Consider the following 24,116-nt stretch of genomic DNA (forward strand, 5'->3'; position numbering starts at 1 on the left):
AAGCAAACGATATATCGTTAACGATCTAACGACCAAACTATGCAAAATATACTGTTCATTCGTTTGGACGATTGCATAGTGCGTACACACTATATAGTTTGTTCTGGGGATGAAGGGAAATCAGAACGACCATCGCGCCGTTTGCACATCTAGTGTGGCGTCTAGTGTACCCAGCTTAATGCGCCACCAAGTTCTGTTGTGCCGTACAGAGCAAAGATATAAAACAGGATAAACAAAGTAACAAAATGACATCTATGCCTAATTACATGTGTACAGTACAGGCGTATACTGGATGAGAAAGGGAGCCTAAGGGGAGTAATGAACCAAAAGGAGGGAGGGCCCTGCTTGCAAGAGCTTACATTCTAAGGGAAGGGGAAGCCATGTGTTATTGGGAAGGCAGAAGGAGGTAGGGGCGAAAGATTGGATCAGATAGAATTTCTGTAGGCTAGGGTGGAATAGGTAAGTTTTGAGGGAGTGTTTGAAGCAATGAGCGAAAGAGCTTTCCGTAGATCAGGGGCAGTGTGGGAGAAGTCTTGGAGGTGGAAGTGAGAGTAGATGATAATTGATGGGGAAAGGCTGTAGTCACCGAATAACCAGACAAGGATGGAGGGAGGGTGGAAGATTATGAACGAAGCCCCAGCCGTGAAGCAGACATATAACATTTGGGTATCGCACTAGACAATATACATAATGCTTAGGCAGAGGGAGCATAGGGGAAGTTCAGTGGTTTATAAATACACATATAGGGCTTGAAAATTGGCCGTATGTGTTCCTACGTTGCATGCGCAGAATTGCTTTATACGTGCCCTTGGTTTGCTACTCCTCAACATCCTTATTGCGTACTTTAACTAGCCTATACTTAGTGCGGAATCGGTATTTAATGCCGGTGGCTGAATAGCTGCTGGATCAAATACCGACAGCGGAACCCCGAAGGAACCTAATTCCGACTGGGGCTGGTAAGTAACCTAACCCTCCCCTCGCCCCTCCTAACCCTCCCTTACGGGTGCCTAACCCTAACCTCCCCCCTAGTGCCTAACCCTAACCTCCCCCCCCATTAATGCCTACACCTAACCCCCCCTCCCCGCCCCCTACACCTAACCCTCCCGGGTTGGGTGCCTAACCCTAACCCCCCCTTTCTGTACCTAAGTCCCCCCAGAGGTCCCTATACCTAACACTCCCCCCCCCCCCCCCACGGCTAGACGCTAAGACACCCGGCTTACCTTCGTTCGGTATGCCCGGTGTTGGTATTTTGTAGTGGGGCTAATGATAGGTGGCGGGATTTTGATGCCTATCTTTAGTCCCCTGTCGGGCTGTCGGTGTCGGGATATCGGCGGTTGGGATAGCGCCCGCCGGTATCCTGACTGCATCCCCTTAGTGCACATTGTACATATGGGAACAAGCGCATCAACGCTTATGTCCTGCTCTGCATAGCCCGCAGTTGTGTCAATGTGCCCGCACTGACTTTTGCCTACGCCGCAGTCCAGTTACGCCTTCTCCGTCGTAGGTGCAGACAGGTTTCAAATGTGTATGACTCTGCAATGCCCGTAATTATGTACACCCGACTCCGGAGCATGCAGAGTGCGAACACACGCAAGGTACGCTCCACAAACAGGCGAACGTTCAAATCTGGATCCGGTCCATTGCACTATGTAGCCTAAAAGATATATTATTACAACCCCGACAAGTTCTCTGTAAGTTTTATGCCTGTTAATACAATGTAACTCATTGTATAATTAAACGAGAAGTTACCTGAGTCTTTCTGTTCTCCCAACTTGTCCAGGATGTTAAAGGTGATGTCCAGGTACTCTCTCTGTATTGCGCTGACCGCTATCTTTCTTTGCTTTCTTTGTCTGGGAACGATTTGTATTTTGAACTCAGACTCTTCTGTTTCTTCCTTCTGTTCTGCATTTTGCTCCGGGTCAGATTCTGTGCTGGCATCGGGTTTATCGCTGTCCGTTTGGTTCTCTGTGTCCCCTGGAACGTTCAGAAGCACACTTTTTACGGGGGACTTGCTCTCCTCCATGGTGTCCTCAAGGTTGTCATCCACAGACATGTCAGTGAGAGCGCAGGACTTGCGTAGTTGGTCTCTCTTCTGCTTGAGAGTCAGCGGGCTCCCACTGGAGACCTCCTGCGTGTCCTCTGGCTTTGCCAACTCTTCAAAGTCTTTTTGATCTTCCAGAGCCAGGGAAGGGATATCCTCCGCCTGCAAAGTTGGATTATAGCTGAAATCCTTGGCAGTATAGTTTTTAGAGCAATCCTCTATACTCACTTGTACCAAAGGCATCATGCTTAGGCTAAGCACTGACGCACTGATGGGAGTTGAAGAAGCTGAAACCACAATGGATCCACTGTTTATGAGCTGGAATTCTTCATCGTCACTTTCAACTATCCTCAAGGGCGGGAGCGGCTCGAACACCAACGAGTCACTGTCTGAGGTGGATAAAATAGATTGTTTTTCTGGCCCCGAGGTTGAGTCTGAAGACAAGTCTATGAGATCTAGATCTTCTCTTGGGGAAGGTGGCTTGACCGGAGAATCCACCTTGACCTCGAATGTCTCCATGCAGCTCAAACGCACCTCAGGTATGACAGGTCTCCTGACCTCGTGACAGCTCTCTTCTTCAGATGGATTGTCATTGGTGTCCATGTTATCAGCCTTGGCGGAGGAGTTCTGTCTCGAGCGTCGGTAGTCGTTCATCTTCTGGGTGTTGGAGTGGCTGATGTCACATCGATCAATGCAAGACTTCCTGCGATGTTCGTCCAAAGTGAACAGCAACGAGTCCGTATTGCCAATGTCCAGGGATTTTTGTTTGAGGGAGCGCAGCTTTCTCTTCTGGACACTCTCCTCTCTCACACAGCGCAGAATGCTGTCCCCGGACTCTCTATATTCCGCCAGCTCAATTTCACCTGTAATAAAGCAGACAAGTGAGGGATACGGTTATGACTGCTCTCCAATTCAAGGGCGTCTCACGTTAAGACTACTTTAATTTGTCAGCTTGTACATACTGTCCAGAACGCGCTCTGCTAAAATCGTTACTAATTAGATTGCTCTAGCTTTCCTTTTGTATTTTCTCTACCGAGGCTTTTATATTACCCAGGCAGAGAGATTTAATTTTTAAAGCTGAGGCCCTGATTCAGAGGCAGGGCAGGCGCTTGTTTTTCTAGTTGTGGCCCCTTCGCCGCTCGCATAGCTGTGGGTTACCACCCACAGCTTATGCGAGCGGCCAGGTGATGTTCGTGATGGTCAAGACCATCGCGACCATCGAGCTTGCGACGAGACCCTTGCGGTAGGGTCTCGTTGCCGCAAGCCCCAGTGGACTTCCTGCTCTAATAGAGCAGGAAGTCCACCTACTGACATCACGAGTGATGTCAGTAGGGCCGCCCACAAACGGCAGGCATTCCTGCAGGAATGCCTCCGTTTGCCCAGCCACCCCCCCCACCCGCCTTCCAAACGGGGCGAGCTGTCGATCAACATCGACAGCCGCCCCTTTTGGATGCGAGCGCACAAAGCACTCGCTCACTGCCTAATAATCGACCCACTTGCGACCGCATAGTGCTTGCGAGCGGGTCTGAATCAGGACCTGGGTACACACTTGTCGATATATCGTTCATTCGGTCGATGAACGATATGTCGCTAGTGCATCATAGGGTGTGTACACCCGATATGTCTGTGAAAGACGTCGTTCACAGACCTATCAGGTCGGCCCTGCAGCACAGCTGATGACGATATATATTATGCAGATACATCTGTACTTCTGCCTGTGTGTACGGTCGAGCAACCGCCCTCCCATACACTGGCCGCAGGAACTGCCGACACTGACATCACAACTGGGCGGGCATTTACTGTAATTTGAATACCCACCCAGTTGTGATGTCAGGCCAGACACATCGAGTGGTAAATTGGTAAGTGTGTATAGTTTACCAAATCGGCCGCTCAGTCGGCAGCTGGGTCGTTCAAGTGTGCACCCAGCATTAGACGTATGTACCCATTGGCCAGGATGGCACTTGCCAGTGGTGCCGACCAAAGGGGGGGCGCCGTCCGGCAGTGCCACCAGCAGCCAAGGGGTGGACAAATCCCCCGGCCCCACAAGTGTAGGGCAGACCGCAGTGATAGCGGTCTGCACTACACAGTTTACAAACACATAGCCGCCAGCGGCGGCTGTATGTTTGTAATAGCAGCCAGCCAGCCAATGAGAGTCAGCTCATTTGCTGCTTGCGTCGTCTGCGGAGGGAGTCGGCTGGAGCTCACTCATGAGCTCCGTGTTCCGGCTCCCCCCGCAGCATGTGATGGGAGAGACGTCATACGTCATGACGTCTCTCCCATGCAGGAGAAGAGCGGCCGGGACTCAGAGCAGACAGCGGCGGTTGCGTCAGGAGCGGGGATCAGGTAAGTTGAATTTTTTTTGTTCTTTGTGTGTGCATGTGTGTGTGTGTAAGCCTGAAATTACAGGGGGGGGGCACTGAAATAGGGGGTCCTGCTACTGGGGGCACTGTATAGGAGCGGCCACTACTGGGTGCATTTTATGGGGGGGTGGCCACTACTGGGGGCACTGTATAGGGGTGGCCACTACTGGTGGCAATTTAGGGGGGTGGCCACTACTGTATAGGGGGACTACTACTGGGGTCTACTACTGGGGGCACTGTATAGGGGGGCTACTACTTGGCGCAATGCAGCATAGGGGAGATTAATACTGGGAGATTACTACTGGGGGCACTGCATAGGGGGGGTAGGGGGGCGCCAGTCCATTACATTGCCAGGGGCGCTTGGATCCCTAGATACACCCCTGCATGCCGGCGTTATTTACACCGATATGTACCCAATAAGTATCGGGATGTACCGTATCCAAAATGCAATACTTAGTACATCCTGCCCATAATCACTGGTGAAACACAGAGAAGGATGTTAGAATAATAGATCAATAAAGCAATGTAATTAGTGAGAGTTGCATGAGCACATCAAAACAGAAAATTAATTAATGTAATCTGAAGGTTGCATTTAACATTCACATGTCATTGGTTCAGAACAGTTTACAGAAACATTGCATGTCATTGGTTCAGAACAGTTTACAGAAACATTGCATGTCATTGGCTCAGAACAGATTACAGAAACATTGCATGTCATTGGTTCAGAACGGTTTACAGAAACATTGCATGTCATTGGCTCAGAACAGTTTACAGAAACATTGCATGTCATTGGTTCAGAAGAGTTTACAGATACATTGCATGTCATTGGTTCAAAAGTTTACAGAAACAAACTATTTATTACAAATTATACAGTATATAATAGATGAGAGTGTTTGTTTCAGAAAATAATTTTTGTAATCCTTTTTTAATCAAATGTTTTGCTAGACCACACTACATGAGTGGCCTTTTCCCTGTCTTTTTCCATCCAGTGCTGTATTTGTTACCGTGGAAGAACTGATGAGTTGTGGGTTGTTTGGTATCAGATACAGGGGGTCATTCAGACCCGCTCGTGAGCGGCAGTACGCTCGCAAGCGGAGGGAGCTCCGTCGTGCGCATGCGTGAGACCCGGCAAGCGACGGGCTCTCCATCGCTCCGGGTCTCGCACCAAAGGGGGCGTGCTGTCGATGTTGATTGACAGCACGCCCCCTTTGGTGGGCGTGCCTGACAGACAGAGGCGTTCCCATGGGAACGCCTACCGTCTCAAGCCGGCCCCACTGACATCACTAGTGATGTCAGTGGGAGTGATTTTGGCTCTGATAGAGCCAAAATCACTCCAGGGCTTGCGGCAGCGAGACCCTACCGCAGGGTCTCCGTCGCAAGCCCGATGGTCGCGATGGTCAAGACCATCGCGACCATCACCATGGACGCTTGCTATAGCTGTCCATGAGGACGCTCCAAAAAAAGGTAGGAGGGCCCTGATTCAGAGCGAGCGCTCTGGTCAGAGTGTTCAGCTCTGAATCAGGCCCACAGTACACCAGGAGTTACTAACAGTTTATCAGATAATCAAGTCTCATGTATTCACATTATTGACATCTGAGCACTTTACTGTGGCTACTGCAGTGCCTCCTGTTACCTTATGCTTCTTGTCTTCCAAGTTCCCTGCAGACTGGAAATCAAACGAGGGTGGCGACTGCTTACCAGAGTGGTTTAATGTGCAGGAATAGCGCAAGGGGTGCTATGACTGGACTGTATGTATGTGTGCAGAAATATAAATATATGTATATTAGTTTATAGCTCCCAATAATCTCTTACATTGTTCACAGCAAAGAGCCTTGAAAAAAGCTCTGCTCAGAATGTGTTGCTTACAGTTATCTGAAAACACTATTAATCTCTTTCATTGCACAACGCTGTTTAAGGTGAAGTGATGTCAAAGTATTATCTGTGTTTATTATGGGATTTATAACCTCTTACTGCTTGTTACAAATGGTCGCCCATAACTTATTCTACCAAGAAATAGATACATCAAAGTTGCTGTTAGATTTCTGAAACTGGTTTATATACAAAGGGCCTTATTTGGAGTCACAGGGCAGGATCTACAGCGCAGGTGCAAACTTCATAATACGCATCTTTTTTTGCGTCAAGTCTGACTTGGGAGATGAGACCGGAGCTCACAGATTGTGGACACCTGTGTGACTACAGTGGGCGTTCAGTAGCGTCAAAGGTACGGTAAGGTGCGTTCTGGGAGTGTAGGCTCAAGTTACGACATTCAGGGTTCTGGAGGGGTATGAGCTGCGTCAGCTCTGACCCTGATATAAGTACAAAAGTTGAAAGCGATGACAGCAAAGCTGCTAATGATGACTGCGTCTGATTGGTCACAACTGTGAAACACGCATATTTATACAAGTGCAGTAAAACAGCAGGAGCAGTATTTAAAAAGTAATTTTACACTGCACGGAGCCTGCGTTTTTCTAAAATAAATACTAATTTGTGTACAACTGGAGAAGAGGAGGCCTCCATGTATATTTATAAGTGTTGCATAGAAAAAAAAAGGCACATTTGCATCTGATTCATAGACTAATTCGGATGCTCCAATCCACTAGCTGCACAGTCCAGTCATTAACTTCAATATATTCCTATTGTGTGCTGCGATTTTCAGCATTTTCTGTACTGTGCGTGAAGCCTGCAGTCACAATCCAGTCTCATCTCAGCCAGGTATGACAAGGGGAGGGATCTGCAGCCTAGGGGAGGGGGTCTCATCTCAGCCAGGTATGACAAGGGGAGGGATCTGCAGCCTAGGGGAGGGGTCTCATCTCAGCCAGGTATGACAAGGTGAGGGATCTGCAGCCTAGGGGAGGGGGTCTCATCTCAGCCAGGTATGACAAGGGGAGGGAACTGCATCCTATCAGAGGGAATTTCAACTCAGCCAGGTGCAACAAGGGCAGGGAGCCGTATCCTAGGGCACAGAGTCTCATCTCAGCCAGGTACGACAAGGGGAGGGAGCCGTATCCTAGGCCACGGAGTCTCATCTCAGCCAGGTACGACAAGGGGAGGGAGCCGTATCCTAGGGCACGGAGTCTCATCTCAGCCAGGTGTAACAAGGGGAGGGAGCCGTATCCTAGGGCACGGAGTCTCATCTCAGCCAGGTACGACAAGGGGAGGGAGCTGTATCCTAGGGCACGGAGTCTCATCTCAGCCAGGTACGACAAGGGAAGGGAGCCGTATCCTAGGGCACGGAGTCTCATCTCAGCCAGGTACGACAAGGGGAGGGAGCCGTATCCTAGGGCACGGAGTCTCATCTCAGCCAGGTACGACAAGGGGAGGGAGCCGTATCCTAGGGCACGGAGTCTCATCTCAGCCAGGTGTAACAAGGGGAGGGAGCCGTATCCTAGGCCACGGAGTCTCATCTCAGCTAGGTACGACAAGGGGAGGGAGCTGTATCCTAGGGCACGGAGTCTCATCTCAGCCAGGTACGACAAGGGAAGGGAGCCGTATCCTAGGGCACGGAGTCTCATCTCAGCCAGGTACGACAAGGGGAGGGAGCCGTATCCTAGGGCACAGAGTCTCATCTCAGCCAGGTACGACAAGGGGAGGGAGCCATATCCTAGAGCACGGAGTCTCATCTCAGCCAGGTACGACAAGGGGAGGGAGCCGTATCCTAGGGCAGGGAGTCTCATCTTAGCCAGGTGTAACAAGGGGAGGGAGCCGTATCCTAGGGCAGGGAGTCTCATCTCAGCCAGGTACGACAAGGGGAGGGAGCCGTATCCTAGGGCACAGTCTCATCTCAGCCAGGTGTAACAAGGGGAGGGAGCCGTATCCTAGGGCACGGAGTCTCATCTCAGCCAGGTACGACAAGGGGAGGGAGCTGTATCCTAGGGCACGGAGTCTCATCTCAGCCAGGTACGACAAGGGAAGGGAGCCGTATCCTAGGGCACGGAGTCTCATCTCAGCCAGGTACGACAAGGGGAGGGAGCCGTATCCTAGGGCACGGAGTCTCATCTCAGCCAGGTACGACAAGGGGAGGGAGCCGTATCCTAGGGCACGGAGTCTCATCTCAGCCAGGTGTAACAAGGGGAGGGAGCCGTATCCTAGGCCACGGAGTCTCATCTCAGCCAGGTACGACAAGGGGAGGGAGCTGTATCCTAGGGCACGGAGTCTCATCTCAGCCAGGTACGACAAGGGAAGGGAGCCGTATCCTAGGGCGCGGAGTCTCATCTCAGCCAGGTACGACAAGGGGAGGGAGCCGTATCCTAGGGCACGGAGTCTCATCTCAGCCAGGTACGACAAGGGGAGGGAGCCGTATCCTAGGGCACGGAGTCTCATCTCAGCCAGGTACGACAAGGGGAGGGAGCCGTATCCTAGGGCAGGGAGTCTCATCTTAGCCAGGTGTAACAAGGGGAGGGAGCCGTATCCTAGGGCAGGGAGTCTCATCTTAGCCAGGTGTAACAAGGGGAGGGAGCCATATCCTAGGGCACGGAGTCTCATCTCAGCCAGGTGTAACAAGGGGAGGGAGCCGTATCCTAGGGCACGGAGTCTCATCTCAGCCAGGTGTAACAAGGGGAGGGAGCCGTATCCTAGGGCACGGAGTCTCATCTCAGCCAGGTGTAACAAGGGGAGGGAGCCGTATCCTAGGGCACGGAGTCTCATCTCAGCCAGGTGTAACAAGGGGAGGGAGCTGTATCCTAGGGAAGGGAGTCTCATCTCAGCCAGGTACGACAAGGGGAGGGAGCCGTATCCTAGGGCACAGTCTCATCTCAGCCAGGTGTAACAAGGGGAGGGAGCTGTATCCTAGGGCACGGAGTCTCATCTCAGCCAGGTGTAACAAGGGGAGGGAGCTGTATCCTAGGGCACGGAGTCTCATCTCAGCCAGGTGTAACAAGGGGAGGGAGCCGTATCCTAGGGCACGGTCACATCTCAGCCAGGTGTAACAAGGGGAGGGAGCTGTATCCTAGGGGAGGGAGTTACATCTCAGCCAGGTGTAACAAGGGGAGGGAGCTGTATCCTAGGGCACGGAGTCACATCTCAGCCAGGTATGACAATGGGAGGGAGCCGTATCCTAGGGCACGGAGTCTCATCTCAGCCAGGTACGACAAGGGGAGGGAGCCGTATCCTAGGGCACGGAGTCTCATCTCAGCCAGGAACGACAAGGGGAGGGAGCCGTATCCTAGGGCACGGAGTCTCATCTCAGCCAGGTGTAACAAGGGGAGGGAGCTGTATCCTAGGGCAGGGAGTCTCATCTCAGCCAGGTGTAACAAGGGGAGGGAGCTGTATCCTAGGGGAGGGAGTTACATCTCAGCCAGGTGTAACAAGTGGAGGGAGCCGTATCCTAGGGCACGGAGTCTCATCTCAGCCAGGTGTAACAAGGGGAGGGAGCTGTATCCTAGGGCAGGGAGTCTCATCTCAGCCAGGAACGACAAGGGGAGGGAGCTGCAGCTTAGGGGAGGGTCTCATCTCAGCCAGGTATGACAAGGGGAGGGAGCTGTATCCTAGGGGAGGGAGTTACATCTCAGCCAGGTATGACAAGGGGAGGGAGCTGTATCCTAGGGGAGGGAGTTACATCTCAGCCAGGTATGACAAGGGGAGGGAGTTGCAGCTAAGGGTTAGGAAGTCGCAGTTTAAACTTTGCAGATACTACAGACTGTGAAGTTTCAGACTGATTCTGTCTAAGGCCCAAAGTTTCAGCTCTTATAGACTCTAGACACGAGTACACACATTACAGTACAAAATTCCCTGGCCGCAATAGACTGTAGCACAGGACAGATACTAGTGACGGTATGGTATATTCTAAACTATGTAGCCATAATCCATATCTGTTTTGGATTATACTGTCCAGATGTCACAAAGCTACGGCATATGTGATATATACATTTGGGAAATACTCCTACTTCTCTGGGCGCTCATATCCACTGGTTGGTATTTCACAATCTTGCTTCCCCCAATCCTCTTCAGCCGTGCAAAGAACGTCTGGGACTCCTTGTTCCCGGCTCCCGTAGGTGTATCATGTATGTCAGACTCGTCAAACACGCTGTCTTCCTCTGGTGGGGAAATGTAACAGTCAGTTACGACTAACAACAAAACAAGGTTTAATCTCTTTTTTATTTTATGGAAAACGATTATACTTCCAAACTAATAAACTCATTAATTATAATTTTTTTAATAAAACCGGATTTCCTAACAATTATGTTTTAGCAAGATGAATATCTTTGAAGTCAACATAAAGTATATATTAATGGAGACATTGTTTATTTAAAATTAAACTGTGGGCTCGATTCAGACCCACTCGCTAGATGTGTTCGCACGCAGCGAAAGTATGCAAATCCGCGATCACACGTCAAGGCATTAGCACGCCCACTATGTCTTGGCGTGCGATCGCGGTGTGTATGCAGACGGCCACCAGCCTGTCTTAAGAGGCCCACTTATGTATATCATCTCCAAGATGTGTATGCAACCATCGGTAACATCGAGTAACACCGGACCCATAAGCACCACTTGTGGTGGACCATACACTACCGCAAGCACTGCGAGTGCTTCAGTGTGTAATTCAGCCATGTGACTTGTACTATGACGCTGCATCTTAATTATGCACGCCTCTGAAACGGCGTTAAGACGCTCAGGCACGCCTGCGTTCACCCCACCTCTCCCCCGTTTTCATGGACCATCCCCTGTCACCACCCACAAGTGGCTTGTCCTGTCACTCATGCTAGCGAGCTGCCTATGCGCAGCGAGCAAACGCCTCCCGATAGCATGGACTAGTTCGCGCACGCACACTGCATGGCGTACGAATGCACAGATTGCAAACATCGGCAGGCTGCGTGCGAACGCAACCTAGCGAGCAGGTCTGGATCGGGCCCAATGAGCCTTAAAAGCAACTCCCATGAATTGGGTAAATTGGGGACAGTTCTTTTAGGAAATAAATAATAAACAGCTCTCTCTAGGATTAGGGGTATTCAACATGTGGCTCTCTAATTGCTGCGGAACTACACATCCCAGCATGCCCTACCACAGTTTTAGCATGCAAAACTGTGGCAGGGCATGCCAGGATGTATAGTTCTACAGCAGCTGGAGGATCATATGTTGAATATCCCTGCACTGGATGATATAAAAGTGTTGGTGAAAAACACAGAGAGAAGATAAACAATACCTTAAGATAAAATTGCCGGCATGTGCAAGCCAATCAAATATTATCTGATGGTGGACCACCCCTTTAAATTTCAAATAATAACAACATGTCCATTAATACATAAAATAGATTATTGATCCTTGTTTCCACAGTGGTATTGCCGGTCTTAACCCCTTGATGGACACGGTGAAGCCCGATCACCGTCATTTTCCCTGGAGATACTGATATATTCACCGTTTAATAAATAGAATAAATGGGAGAGGCAGCAGCTTCGGTGTAAACATTTTATTCTCTACCAAAGGTTACACATGGATTAAAGATATTACTTTCTAATATATTAAAGTGTATTTTGATCTGCATAGTAAAATTCAATATGAGATGATGGATTAAACCTTTCTCCTTCTCGCTGTATCTGCTGATGTTGCTGTTGTCACTGTACAGGGGTCCAGCAGTGGCGTGCGGTTTGCAGCTGTGATACTGGGCGTTCAGGGTATTTACTGTTATATGAATCAGATGCAGCACAATCTTGCCGAGATCGGCTTCCCGGTATGGGTACTGGTAAGTAAGGATATAAAAGTCACCATTAATATACTATAACATAATTCATAGTTTTTATTTACTCTCAAACATAATATAAAGCATAGCCATATATATTTTCCAAAGCAACATAACACCTGTGACTTTAATTTAGAGGTACAGTGATGTGTGGCCTCTTGGTGAGTTATACTGCTTAGTTTGGTTGCTCAGAATAATATACACTGCTATGCAACCATAGGCATGTAGCCCACCACCTGCCTTAAATGTCATTTTGTTTCCATTAGGAATGGCCATCGACCATTGATGTTTTCAAAACATCGATGGTTGCTGGTCAATGTTAACTAGTTTTGACATCGATGCCAGAGAACCAAGGATTCTCTGCCAACAATGGATGACTGGGAGCCGACGTTTTGCCGCTGGGTCAGCACTTTGCTAGGTTTGTACCCAGCTTTAAATCTTGTATAAATAAATCTAACGTAAATAAAAAACAAACAATTTATTCAAACCACAATAATAGTTGTGGCTTTGGGTCACCTTAAGCTGGCCACACATCTAAAGATTATCTGTCCAACCAGCCAACTTGTTGATTGGTTGGAATGAATATCTGGTAAGGGATGAAAGCAAATGACAATCAGCAATTTGCTCCCAAACGCCAGAAAATGGACAAAAACTTGTGTTTGAACAAATTGTTTAGATCAAACATTTAACAAACTTGTCTGACGTCATTTTCATCTGTTTTCTGGCATTTAGGAGCAAATTGCTGATCATCAGTTACTCCCATCCGTTACCAGATTTTCATTCCCACCAATTAACAAGTTGGCTGGTTGGATGTAAGTTGGTCTAGTGTGTGGCCAGCTTTACCCGGCCGAAGTTCCGCAGATTATCCGATGCTGAGTTGGACAACGCAGCTCGGATAAGTAATGCAGCAGGAGGCGTTATGCCCCCTGTATATTACCATATCTGCAAGGATCACAATTGCAAAGCTGCCTGCCTGTGTGCATACATCATATCTATAGCCTGCGTGCATACATCATATCTATAGCCTGCGTGCATACATCATATCTATAGCCTCCGTGCATACATCATATCTATAGCCTGCGTGCATACATCATATCTATAGCCTGCGTGCATACATCATAAATCTATAGCCTGCGTGTATACATCATATATCTATAGCCTGCGTGCATACATCATATATCTATAGCCTGCGTGTATATATCATATCTATAGCCTGCGTGTATACATCATATATCTATAGCCTGCGTGCATACATCATATATCTATAGCCTGCGTGTATACATCATATCTATAGCCTGCGTGTATACATCATATATCTATAGCCTGCGTGCATACATCATATATCTATAGCCTGCGTGTATACATCATATCTATAGCCTGCGTGTATACATCATATATCTGTAGCCTGCGTGCATACATCATATATCTATAGCCTGCGTGTATACATCATATCTATAGCCTGCGTGTATACATCATATAGCTATAGCCTGCGTGTATACATCATATATCTATAGCCTGCATGCATACATCATATATCTATAGCCTGTGTGTATACATCATATCTATAGCCTGCGTGTATACATCATATATCTATAGCCTGCGTGTATACATCATATATCTATAGCCTGCATGCATACATCATATATCTATAGCCTGCGTGTATACATCATATCTATAGCCTGCGTGTATACATCATATATCTATAGCCTGCGTGCATACATCATATATCTATAGCCTGCGTGCATACATCATATATCTATAGCCTGCATGCATACATCATATCTATAGCCTGCGTGCATACATCATATATCTATAACCTGCGTGCATACATCATATATCTATAGCCTGCGTGCAGTGGGTCGCCCCCCGTACACACAGGCAGATGAACCGATATATCTGCATGATATATTGGCATCAGCTGTGCTGCAGGGCCTACCTGATATGTCTGTGAACTACGTCAGGTGGGTGGTTTCCAAAACGGAGGCGTTCCTTAATGAACGCCTACCGTTTTGTGGGCGGCAGCACTGACATCATCAGTGATTTCAGTGGGAGCTTCCTGCTCCATCAGTGCAGGAAGCTCCCTGGGGCTAACGAGAGCCCAGACCCAACCTTAGGGTCTGGTCGTAAGCCCCGATGGTCGCAATGGTGATCACCATCGCGACCATCAACCTGGTCGGTCGTTAAGCTGTGGGTGGTAACCCACAACTTAACTAACGACCAGGAGGCCGCACTTCAAAAATTAAGCGGCCGTCCTCATTCAGAGAGAGCGATCGCTTCTTACGACGCCTCTGAATGAGGGCCTATATATCTACTAGTGTGCTCCTAGGTTTAGATGTTTAATGGAGAAGTAAGTCACAAGTTTGCTTCCTCCAGTATCAAAAATTACTCAGATACACCTCTGCAAACATATCCTATATATTAACAGTGGAGAACTATTCATATCTTATTCTTACGGAAAAAAAAAACGTTTCATTAAGTCTAAAATGTAAAATAATTACTTCCAGAATGCTGATCTAAGACAGGCTTAGGGAACGTGTGGCACTACAAGTATCAGCATGCCCTATCAGTCACAGGGGCATGTAATTCCAGGACAAATGGAGAGTCACTGGTCTCTGACTGAGATCATCAACCCCATCTCTGTTGGGGAACTACGTGTCTCAGTATGCCCTGATAGCATCTACATACAGCAGCAGTCTCTGTTTCTACATGAAATAATATTACTTTTAACTTTAACTGGTTCCCAGGCTCCTCCAGATCCACCTATACCCAAGGTCTCCAGTGTCCCCCATGGAAGAAAAGAGAAATAATATTTACACAGATGGGCAGTAAAATTGCAGAGCAGAGATCAGCTGCCAGGCCATTGTTATAGGCCTATGGTAATTTATTCACAGAACGCCGTGAGGACTGACGCACTGTCATACAAAGAGACAAGTTCTCCCGGCAGCTTGTCAGGTGGAGAATGACTGGACCACCTTTATGTCACTGCGTCAGATCAGCCGTGACAGCTGCCTGGCATAATGGTGACCTGGCTCTGACGAGGAAGCCCCATCAACATATCCACTGAAATGTACAAAATAAACAGCTTGAAGGCAGCTGAATCCATTAAACCATAGAGGCGTGAGATACATTCCGTCTTTATTAATGGGATTTATGTCTATGGATGTCTATATATAGAGTCATACTACTGTATCCAAACAGACATTTTGTGATCTGTTGGTTGACGCACTTGGACACAGGAACATAACCAGAGATGACCCTATGACATCCTAAAATCGTACCAACTGCACCCAGATTTCTTACATCCCCCCAAAAATGCCCAAGACTTCACCAAAGTAAGGAGGCATATTAGTGACCATCTGGCCTTTGGCCGGTAGGGTCCTGTCCTCTATACATGAACGTAGCGTCAGTCACATGATCTGCTGAGTTATAGTAACATCCTTGAGTCGATGGTCATATGGTCCGCACACGGCCCAGACAAGTTGTACGTATAAGCTATATAAGTAAGGATAATGCCTCCGTACATATTTAAAGTACTTTAATTCCAGAACATGTGACCGTAATTGTTCTCAGGATAACAAAACAAGATTTTACCTTGTAGAGGATGACGAGGAGGGCTTTCAGCCACATTTGCCTGATGTGCGGTCTCAGAGACCAGAGCGAGCAGCGGGGCGGCTGTTGGAAGTAGTGTCGGAGTTGGGGGCAGGTGCTGTATTTTAGTACTTGTACCACAAGTGGCAGCAGATGCTTCCCCAGATTAATGTTATAATCCATCACCTGCAAAAATACAGAGCAACCGCGTCAGTGACAGCTAAAGCCTATATTATCAGGCGTACTACCGCGTCAGTGACAGCTAAAGCCTATATTATCAGGCGTACAACCGCGTCAGTGACAGCTAAAGCGTATATTATCAGGCGTACAACCGAGTCAGTGACAGCTAAAGCCTATATTATCAGGCGTACAACCGAGTCAGTGACAGCTAAAGCCTATATTATCAGGCGTGCAACCGCGTCAGTGACAACTAAAGCCTATATTATCAGGCGTACAACCGCGTCAGTGACAGCTAAAGCGTATATTATCAGGCGTACTACCGCGTCAGTGACAGCTAAAGCCTATATTATCAGGCGTACAACCGCGTCAGTGACAGCTAAAGCGTATATTATCAGGCGTACTACCGCGTCAGTGACAGCTAAAGCCTATATTATCAGGCGTACAACCGCGTCAGTGACAGCTAAAGCGTATATTATCAGGCGTGCAACCGCGTCAGTGACAGCTAAAGCCTATATTATCAGGCGTACAACCGCGTCAGTGACAGCTAAAGCCTATATTATCAGGCGTGCAACCGCGTCAGTGACAGCTAAAGCCTATATTATCAGGCGTACAACCGCGTCAGTGACAGCTAAAGCCTATATTATCAGGCGTACAACCGCGTCAGTGACAGCTAAAGCGTATATTATCAGGCGTGCAACCGCGTCAGTGACAGCTAAAGCCTATATTATCAGGCGTACAACCGCGTCAGTGACAGCTAAAGCCTATATTATCAGGCGTACAACCGCGTCAGTGACAGCTAAAGCCTATATTATCAGGCGTGCAACCGCGTCAGTGACAGCTAAAGCGTATATTATCAGGCGTACTACCGCGTCAGTGACAGCTAAAGCCTATATTATCAGGCGTACAACCGCGTCAGTGACAGCTAAAGCCTATATTATCAGGCGTGCAACCGCGTCAGTGACAACTAAAGCCTATATTATCAGGCGTACAACCGCGTCAGTGACAGCTAAAGCGTATATTATCAGGCGTACTACCGCGTCAGTGACAGCTAAAGCCTATATTATCAGGCGTACAACCGCGTCAGTGACAACTAAAGCCTATATTATCAGGCGTGCAACCGCGTCAGTGACAACTAAAGCCTATATTATCAGGCGTACAACCGCGTCAGTGACAGCTAAAGCGTATATTATCAGGCGTGCAACCGCGTCAGTGACAGCTAAAGCGTATATTATCAGGCGTACTACCGCGTCAGTGACAGCTAAAGCGTATATTATCAGGCGTACTACCGCGTCAGTGACAGCTAAAGCCTATATTATCAGGCGTACAACCGCGTCAGTGACAGCTAAAGCGTATATTATCAGGCGTGCAACCGCGTCAGTGACAGCTAAAGCCTATATTATCAGGCGTACAACCGCGTCAGTGACAGCTAAAGCCTATATTATCAGGCGTACAACCGCGTCAGTGACAGCTAAAGCGTATATTATCAGGCGTGCAACCGCGTCAGTGACAGCTAAAGCCTATATTATCAGGCGTACAACCGCGTCAGTGACAGCTAAAGCCTATATTATCAGGCGTACAACCGCGTCAGTGACAGCTAAAGCCTATATTATCAGGCGTAAGGGGCCAAGGATTCTTTTTCTCTATAAAGGGCCATTTACAAGATGGAATCAATGGAGACAGTAGCACAAATGCGTTTCCCCCCCACACTTTTGGCTATTACAGCACAATTGCACTGGTCTCTACACATGAGGGCATTTAGATGTCGGCGACTGCAGAGGTACAACAGTATGCAGACATCATGTCCACATTCACAATCTAGAAACTGACATAATATCAATATTGTCAGAATGTCTACAGCCAGAATGTTTACACATGATTTTAGGGTTAGGCTGCAATTAGGGTTAGGCTGCAATTAGGGTTAGGCTGCATTGAGGGTTAGGCTGCATTGAGGGTTAGTCTGCGATTAGGGTTAGGCTGCGATTAGGGTTAGGCTGCAATTAGGGTTAGAATTAGGCTGCAATTAGGGTTAAGTTGCGATTAGATTTAGGCTGCAATTAGGGTTAGGCTGCAATTAGGGTTAGACTGCAGTTAGGGTTAGACTGCAGTTAGGGTTAGACTGCAATTAGGGTTAGGCTGCAATTAGGGTTAGGCTGCAGTGAGGGTTAGGCTGCGATTAGGGTTAGGCTGCGATTAGGGTTAGGCTGCAATTAGGGTTAGAATTAGGCTGCAATTAGGGTTAAGTTGCGATTAGATTTAGGCTGCAATTAGGGTTAGGCTGCAATTAGGGTTAGACTGCAGTTAGGGTTAGACTGCAATTAGGGTTAGGCTGCAATTAGGGTTAGGCTGCAGTGAGGGTTAGGCTGCGATTAGGGTTAGGCTGCGATTAGGGTTAGGCTGCAATTAGGGTTAGAATTAGGCTGCAATTAGGGTTAAGTTGCGATTAGATTTAGGCTGTAATTAGGGTTAGGCTGCAATTAGGGTTAGGCTGCAGTTAGGGTTAGACTGCAATTAGGGTTAGGCTGCAATTAGGGTTAGGCTGCAGTGAGGGTTAGGCTGCGATTAGGGTTAGGCTGCGATTAGGGTTAGAATTAGGCTGCAATTAGGATTAAATTGCGATTAGATTTAGGCTGCAATTAGGGTTAGGCTGCGATTAGGGTTAGGCTGCAATTAGGGTTAGGCTGCAATTAGGGTTAGGCTGCGATTAGTGTTAGGCTGCAGTGAGGGTTAGGCTGCAATTAGGGTTAGGCTGCAATTAGGATTAGGCTGCAGTGAGGGTTAGGCTGCGATTAGGGTTAGACTGCAATTTGGGATAGGCTGCAATTTGGGTTAGGCTGCGATTAAGGTTAGGCTGCAGTGAGGGTTAGGCTGCGATTAGGGTTAGGCTGCAATTTGGGTTAGGCTGCGATTAGGGTTAGAATTAGGCTGCAATTAGGGTTAGGCTGCGATTAGTGTCAGGGTTAGGCTGCGATTAGGGTTAGGCTGCGATGAGGGTAAGGCTGCTATTAGGGTTAGGCTGTGATTAGGGTTAGGCTGAAGTGAGGATTAGGCTGTGATTAGGGTTAGGCTGCGATTAGAGTTAGGCTGCGATTAGGGTTAGGCTGCAATTTGGGTTAGAATTAGTGTGCAATTATGGTTAGGCAGTGATTAGTGTCAGCGTTAGGCTGCAATTAGAGTTATGCTGCGATTAGGGTTAGGCAGCAATGAGGTTTAGGCTGCGATGAGGGTAAGGCTGCTATTAGGGTTAGGCTGCGATTAGGGTTAGGCTGCAGTGAGAGTTAGGCTGCAGTGAGGGTTAGGCTGCGATTAGGGATAGGCTGCAATTAGGGGTAGGCGGCAATTAAGGTTAGGCTGCAGTGAAGGTTAGGCTGCGATTAGGATTAGGCTGCGATTAGGGTTAGGCTGCAGTGAGGGTAAGGCTGCAGTGAGGGTTAGGCTGCAATTAGGGTTAGGCTGCAATTAGGGAAAGAGTTAAGCAGCAAATAGGGATAGGCTGCAATTAGGGATAGAGTTAGGCTGCAATTAGGGTTAGGCTGCGATTAGTGACAGGGTAAGGCTGCAATTAGGGTTAGGTTGCGATTAGGGTTAGGCTGCAATGAGGTTTAGGCTGCAATGAGGTTTAGGCTGCAATGAGGGTAAGGCTGCTATTAGGGTTAGGCTGCGATTAGAGTTAGGCTGCGATTAGGGTTAGGCTGCGATTATGGTTAGGCTGCGATTATGGTTAAGCTGCGTTTAGGGTTAGGCTGCAGTGAGGGTTAGGCTGCGATTAGGGTTAGGCTGCAGTGAGGGTTAGGCTGCAGTGAGGGTAAGGCTTCGATTAGGGTTAGGCTGCGATTAGGGTTAGGCTGCAGTGAGGGTTAGGCTGCAGTGAGGGTTAGGCTGCGATTAGGGTTAGGCTACAGTGAGGGTTAGGCTGCTGTGGCGCAACAGTGACAGCTAAAGCCTATATTATCAGGCGTACAACCGTGTTAGTGACAGCTAAAGCCTATATTATCAGGTGTACAACCGCGTCAGTGACAACTAAAGCCTATATTATCAGGCGTACAACCGCATCAGTGACAGCTAAAGCCTATATTATCAGGCGTAAGGGGCCAAGGATTCTTTTTCTCTATAAAGGGCCATTTACAAGATGGAATCAATGGAGACAGTAGCACAAATACGTTTCCCCCCCACACTTTTGGCTACTACAGCACAATTGCACTGGTCTCTACACATGAGGGCATTTAAATATCGGCGACTGCAGAGGTACAACAGTATGCAGACATCATGTCAACATTCACAATCTAGACACTCACATAATATCATTATTGTCAGAATGTCTACAGCCAGAATGTTTACACATGATTTTAGGGTAAGGCTGCGATTAGGGTTAGGCTGCAATTAGGGTTAGGCTGTGATTAGGGTTAGGCTGCGATTAGGGTTAGGCTGCAGTGAGGGTTAGTCTGCAATTAGGGTTAGGCTGCAATTAGGGTTAGGGTAAGGCTGCAATTAGGGTTAGGCTGCGATTAGGGTTAGGCTGCGATTAGGGTTAAGTTGCGATTAGGTTTAGGCTGCAATTAGGGTTAGGCTGCGATTAGGGTTAGGCTGCGATTAGGGTTAGGCTGCAGTTAGAGTGAGGCTGCAATTAGAGAAGGGCTGCAATTAGGGTTAGGCTGCAACTAGGATTAGGATGTAATTAGGGTTAGGCTGCAGTGAGGGTTAGGCTGCAGTGAGGGTAAGGCTGCGATTAGGGTTAGGCTGCAATGAGGGTAAGGCTTCTATTAGGGTAAGGCTGCTATTAGGGTTAGGCTGCAATTAGGGTTAGGATGCAGTGAGGGTTAGGCTGCAATTAGGGTTAGGCTGTGATTAGGGTTAGGCTGCGATTAGGGTTAGGCTGCAATGAGTGTTAGGCTGCAATGAGGGAAAGGCTGCGATTAGGGTAAGGCTGCTATTAGGGTAAGGCTGCTATTATCGTTAGGCTGCGATTAGGGTTAGGATGCAGTGAGGGTTAGGCTGCAATTAGGGTTAGGCTGCGATTAGGGTTAGGCTGCGATTAGGGTTAGGCTGCAATGAGGGTAAGGCTGCTATTAGGGTAAGGCTGCTATTAGGGTTAGGCTGAAATTAGGGTTAGGCTGCAGTGAGGGTTAGGCTGCAGAGAGGGCTAGGCTGCAGTGGGTTAGGCTGCAGTGAGGTTTAGACTGCAATTAGGGTAAGGCTGCGATTAGGGTAAGGCTGCGATTAGGGTTAGGCTGCGACTAGGGATAGGCTGCGACTAGGGTTAGGCTGCAATTAGGGTTAGCCTGCAATTACGATTAGGGTTAGGCTGCAATTAGGGTTAGGCTGCGATTAGGGTTAGGCTGCGATTAGGGTTTAGGCAGCAGTGAGGGTTAGGCTGCAATGATGGTTAGGCTGCAATTAGGGTTAGCCTGCAATTAGGATTAGGGTGAGGCTGCAATTAGGGTTAGGCTGCGATTAGGGTTAGGCTGCAATTAGGGTTACGCTGCAACTAGGGTTAGGCTGCAATTAGGGTTAGGCTGCGATTAGGGTTAGGCTGCAGTGAGGGTAAGGCTGCAATTAGGGTTAGGTTGCGATTAGGGTTAGGCTGCAATGAGGTTTAGGCTGCAATGAGGTTTAGGCTGCAATGAGGGTAAGGCTGCAATGAGGGTAAGGCTGCTATTAGGGTTAGGCTGCGATTAGAGTTAGGCTGCGATTAGAGTTAGGCTGCGATTAGGGTTAGGCTGCGATTATGGTTAAGCTGCGTTTAGGGTTAGGCTGCAGTGAGGGTTAGGCTGCGATTAGGGTTAGGCTGCAGTGAGGGTTAGGCTGCAGTGAGGGTAAGGCTTCGATTAGGGTTAGGCTGCGATTAGGGTTAGGCTGCAGTGAGGGTTAGGCTGCAGTGAGGGTTAGGCTGCGATTAGGGTTAGGCTGCAGTGAGGGTTAGGCTGCAGTGGCGCGTCAGTGACAGCTAAAGCCTATATTATCAGGTGTACAACCGCGTCAGTGACAACTAAAGCCTATATTATCAGGTGTACAACCGCGTCAGTGACAGCTAAAGCCTATATTATCAGGCGTAAGGGGCCAAGGATTCTTTTTCTCTATAAAGGGCCATTTACAAGATGGAATCAATGGAGACAGTAGCACAAATGCGATTCCCCCCCACACTTTTGGCTACTACAGCACAATTGCACTGGTCTCTACTCATGAGGGCATTTAAATATCGGCGACTGCAGAGGTACAACAGTATGCAGACATCATGTCCACATTCACAATCTAGACACTGACATAATATCATTATTGTCAGAATGTCTACAGCCAGAATGTTTACACATGATTTTAGGGTAAGGCTGCGATTAGGGTTAGGCTGCAATTAGGGTTAGGCTGCGATTAGGGTTAGGCTGCAATTAGGGTTAGGCTGCAGTGAGGGTTAGTCTGCAATTAGAGTTAGGCTGCAATTAGGGTTAGGGTAAGGCTGCAATTAGGGTAAGGCTACGATTAGGGTTAGGCTGCGATTAGGGTTAGGCTGCAATTAGGGTTAGGCTGCGATTAGGGTTAAGTTGCGATTAGGTTTAGGCTGCAATTAGGGTTAGGCTGCGATTAGGGTTAGGCTGCGATTAGGGTTAGTCTGCGATTAGGGTTAGGCTGCAGTTAGAGTGAGGCTGCAATTAGAGAAGGGCTGCAATTAGGGTTAGGCTGCAACTAGGATTAGGATGCAATTAGGGTTAGGCTGCGATTAGGGTTAGGCTGCAATGAGGGTAAGGCTTCTATTAGGGTAAGGCTGCTATTAGGGTTAGGCTGCAATTAGGGTTAGGATGCAGTGAGGGTTAGGCTGCGATTAGGGTTAGGCTGTGATTAGGGTTAGGCTGCGATTAGGGTTAGGCTGCAATGAGGGTTAGGCTGCAATGAGGGAAAGGCTGCTATTAGGGTAAGGCTGCTATTAGGGTTAGGCTGCAATTAGGGTTAGGCTGCGATTAGGGTTAGGCTGCAATGAGGGTAAGGCTGCTATTAGGGTAAGGCTGCTATTAGGGTTAGGCTGAAATTAGGGTTAGGCTGCAGTGAGGGTTAGGCTGCAGAGAGGGCTAGGCTGCAGTGGGTTAGGCTGCAGTGAGGTTTAGACTGCAATTAGGGTAAGGCTGCGATTAGGGTAAGGCTGCGATTAGGGTTAGGCTGCGACTAGGGTTAGGCTGTGAATAGGGTTAGACTGCAATTAGGGTTAGCCTGCAATTAGGATTAGGGTTAGGCTGCAATTAGGGTTAGGCTGCAATTAGGGTTAGGCTGCGATTAGGGTTAGGCTGCAGTGAGGGTTAGGCTGCAATGATGGTAAGGCTGCGATTAGGGTTAGGCTGCGATTAGGGTTAGGCTGCAATTAGGGTTACGCTGCAATTAGGGTTAGGCTGCGATTAGGGATAGGCTGCGATTAGGGTTAGGCTGCAGTGAGGGTAAGGCTGCGATTAGGGTTAGGATTTGATTAGGGTTAGGCTGCAGAGAGGGTTAGGCTGCAGTGGGTTAGGCTGCAGTGAGGTTTAGGCTGCAATTAGGGTAAGGCTGCGATTAGGGTTAGGCTGCCGTTAGGGTTAGGCTGCGGTTAGGGTTAGGCTGCAATGAGGGTTAGGCTGCAGTGAGGATAAGGCTGCGATTAGGGTTAGGCTGCAGTTAGGGTTAGGCTGCAGTGAGGGTAAGGCTGCGATTAGGGTCAGGCTGCAGTTAGGGTCAGGCTGCGATTAGGGTTAGGCTGCGATAAGGGATAGGCTGCAGTGAGGTTAGGCTGCAGTGAGGGTAAGGCTGCGATTAGGGTTAGGCTGCAGTGAGGGTTAGGCTGCAGTGAGGGTAAGGCTGCGATTAGGGTTAGGCTGCGAATAGGGTAAGGCTGCGATTAGGGTAAGGCTGCGATTAGGGTCAGGCTGTTATTAGGGTAAAGCTGCGATTAGGGTTAGGCTGCAGTGAGGGTTAGGCTGCAGTGAGGGTAAGGCTGCGATTAGGGTTAGGCTGCGATTAGGGTAAAGCTGCGATTAGGGTTAGGCTGCAGTGAGGGTTAGGCTGCAGTGAGGGTAAGGCTGCGATTAGAGTTAGGCTGCGATTAGGGTTAGGATGCAGTGAGGGTTAGGCTGCAATTAGGGTTAGGCTGCGATTAGGGTTAGGCTGCAGTGAGGGTTAGGCTGCAGAGAGGGCTAGGCTGCAGTGGGTTAGGCTGCAGTGAGGTTTAGGCTGCAATTAGGATAAGGCTGCGATTAGGGTAAGCATGCGATTAGGGTTAGGCTGCGACTAGGGTTAGGCTGCGAATAGGGTTAGGCTGCAATTAGGG

General features: G+C 48.5%; 1 protein-coding gene across 2 annotated transcripts in view; it reads right to left on the reverse strand.

Moving 5' to 3' along the window:
• The window catches only part of UNC79 (unc-79 subunit of NALCN channel complex), a 245,715-nt gene that overhangs the window by 87,352 nt on the left and 134,247 nt on the right, over positions 1 to 24,116 (reverse strand). For both annotated transcript variants that reach the window (XM_088464341.1, XM_088464340.1), the window contains exons 29-32: positions 15,665 to 15,847; positions 11,911 to 12,073; positions 10,284 to 10,433; positions 1,750 to 2,904 (exon numbers count right to left, since the gene is read on the reverse strand). In XM_088464341.1, the coding sequence (XP_088320467.1) occupies positions 1,750 to 2,904; positions 10,284 to 10,433; positions 11,911 to 12,073; positions 15,665 to 15,847 (1,651 nt within the window). The remainder of the gene's footprint in view (positions 1 to 1,749; positions 2,905 to 10,283; positions 10,434 to 11,910; positions 12,074 to 15,664; positions 15,848 to 24,116) is intronic.

The sequence above is a fragment of the Taudactylus pleione genome, unplaced genomic scaffold, assembly GCF_031769625.1.
Source record: "Taudactylus pleione unplaced genomic scaffold, aTauple2 ptg001661l, whole genome shotgun sequence".
Lineage (NCBI taxonomy): Eukaryota > Metazoa > Chordata > Amphibia > Anura > Myobatrachidae > Taudactylus > Taudactylus pleione.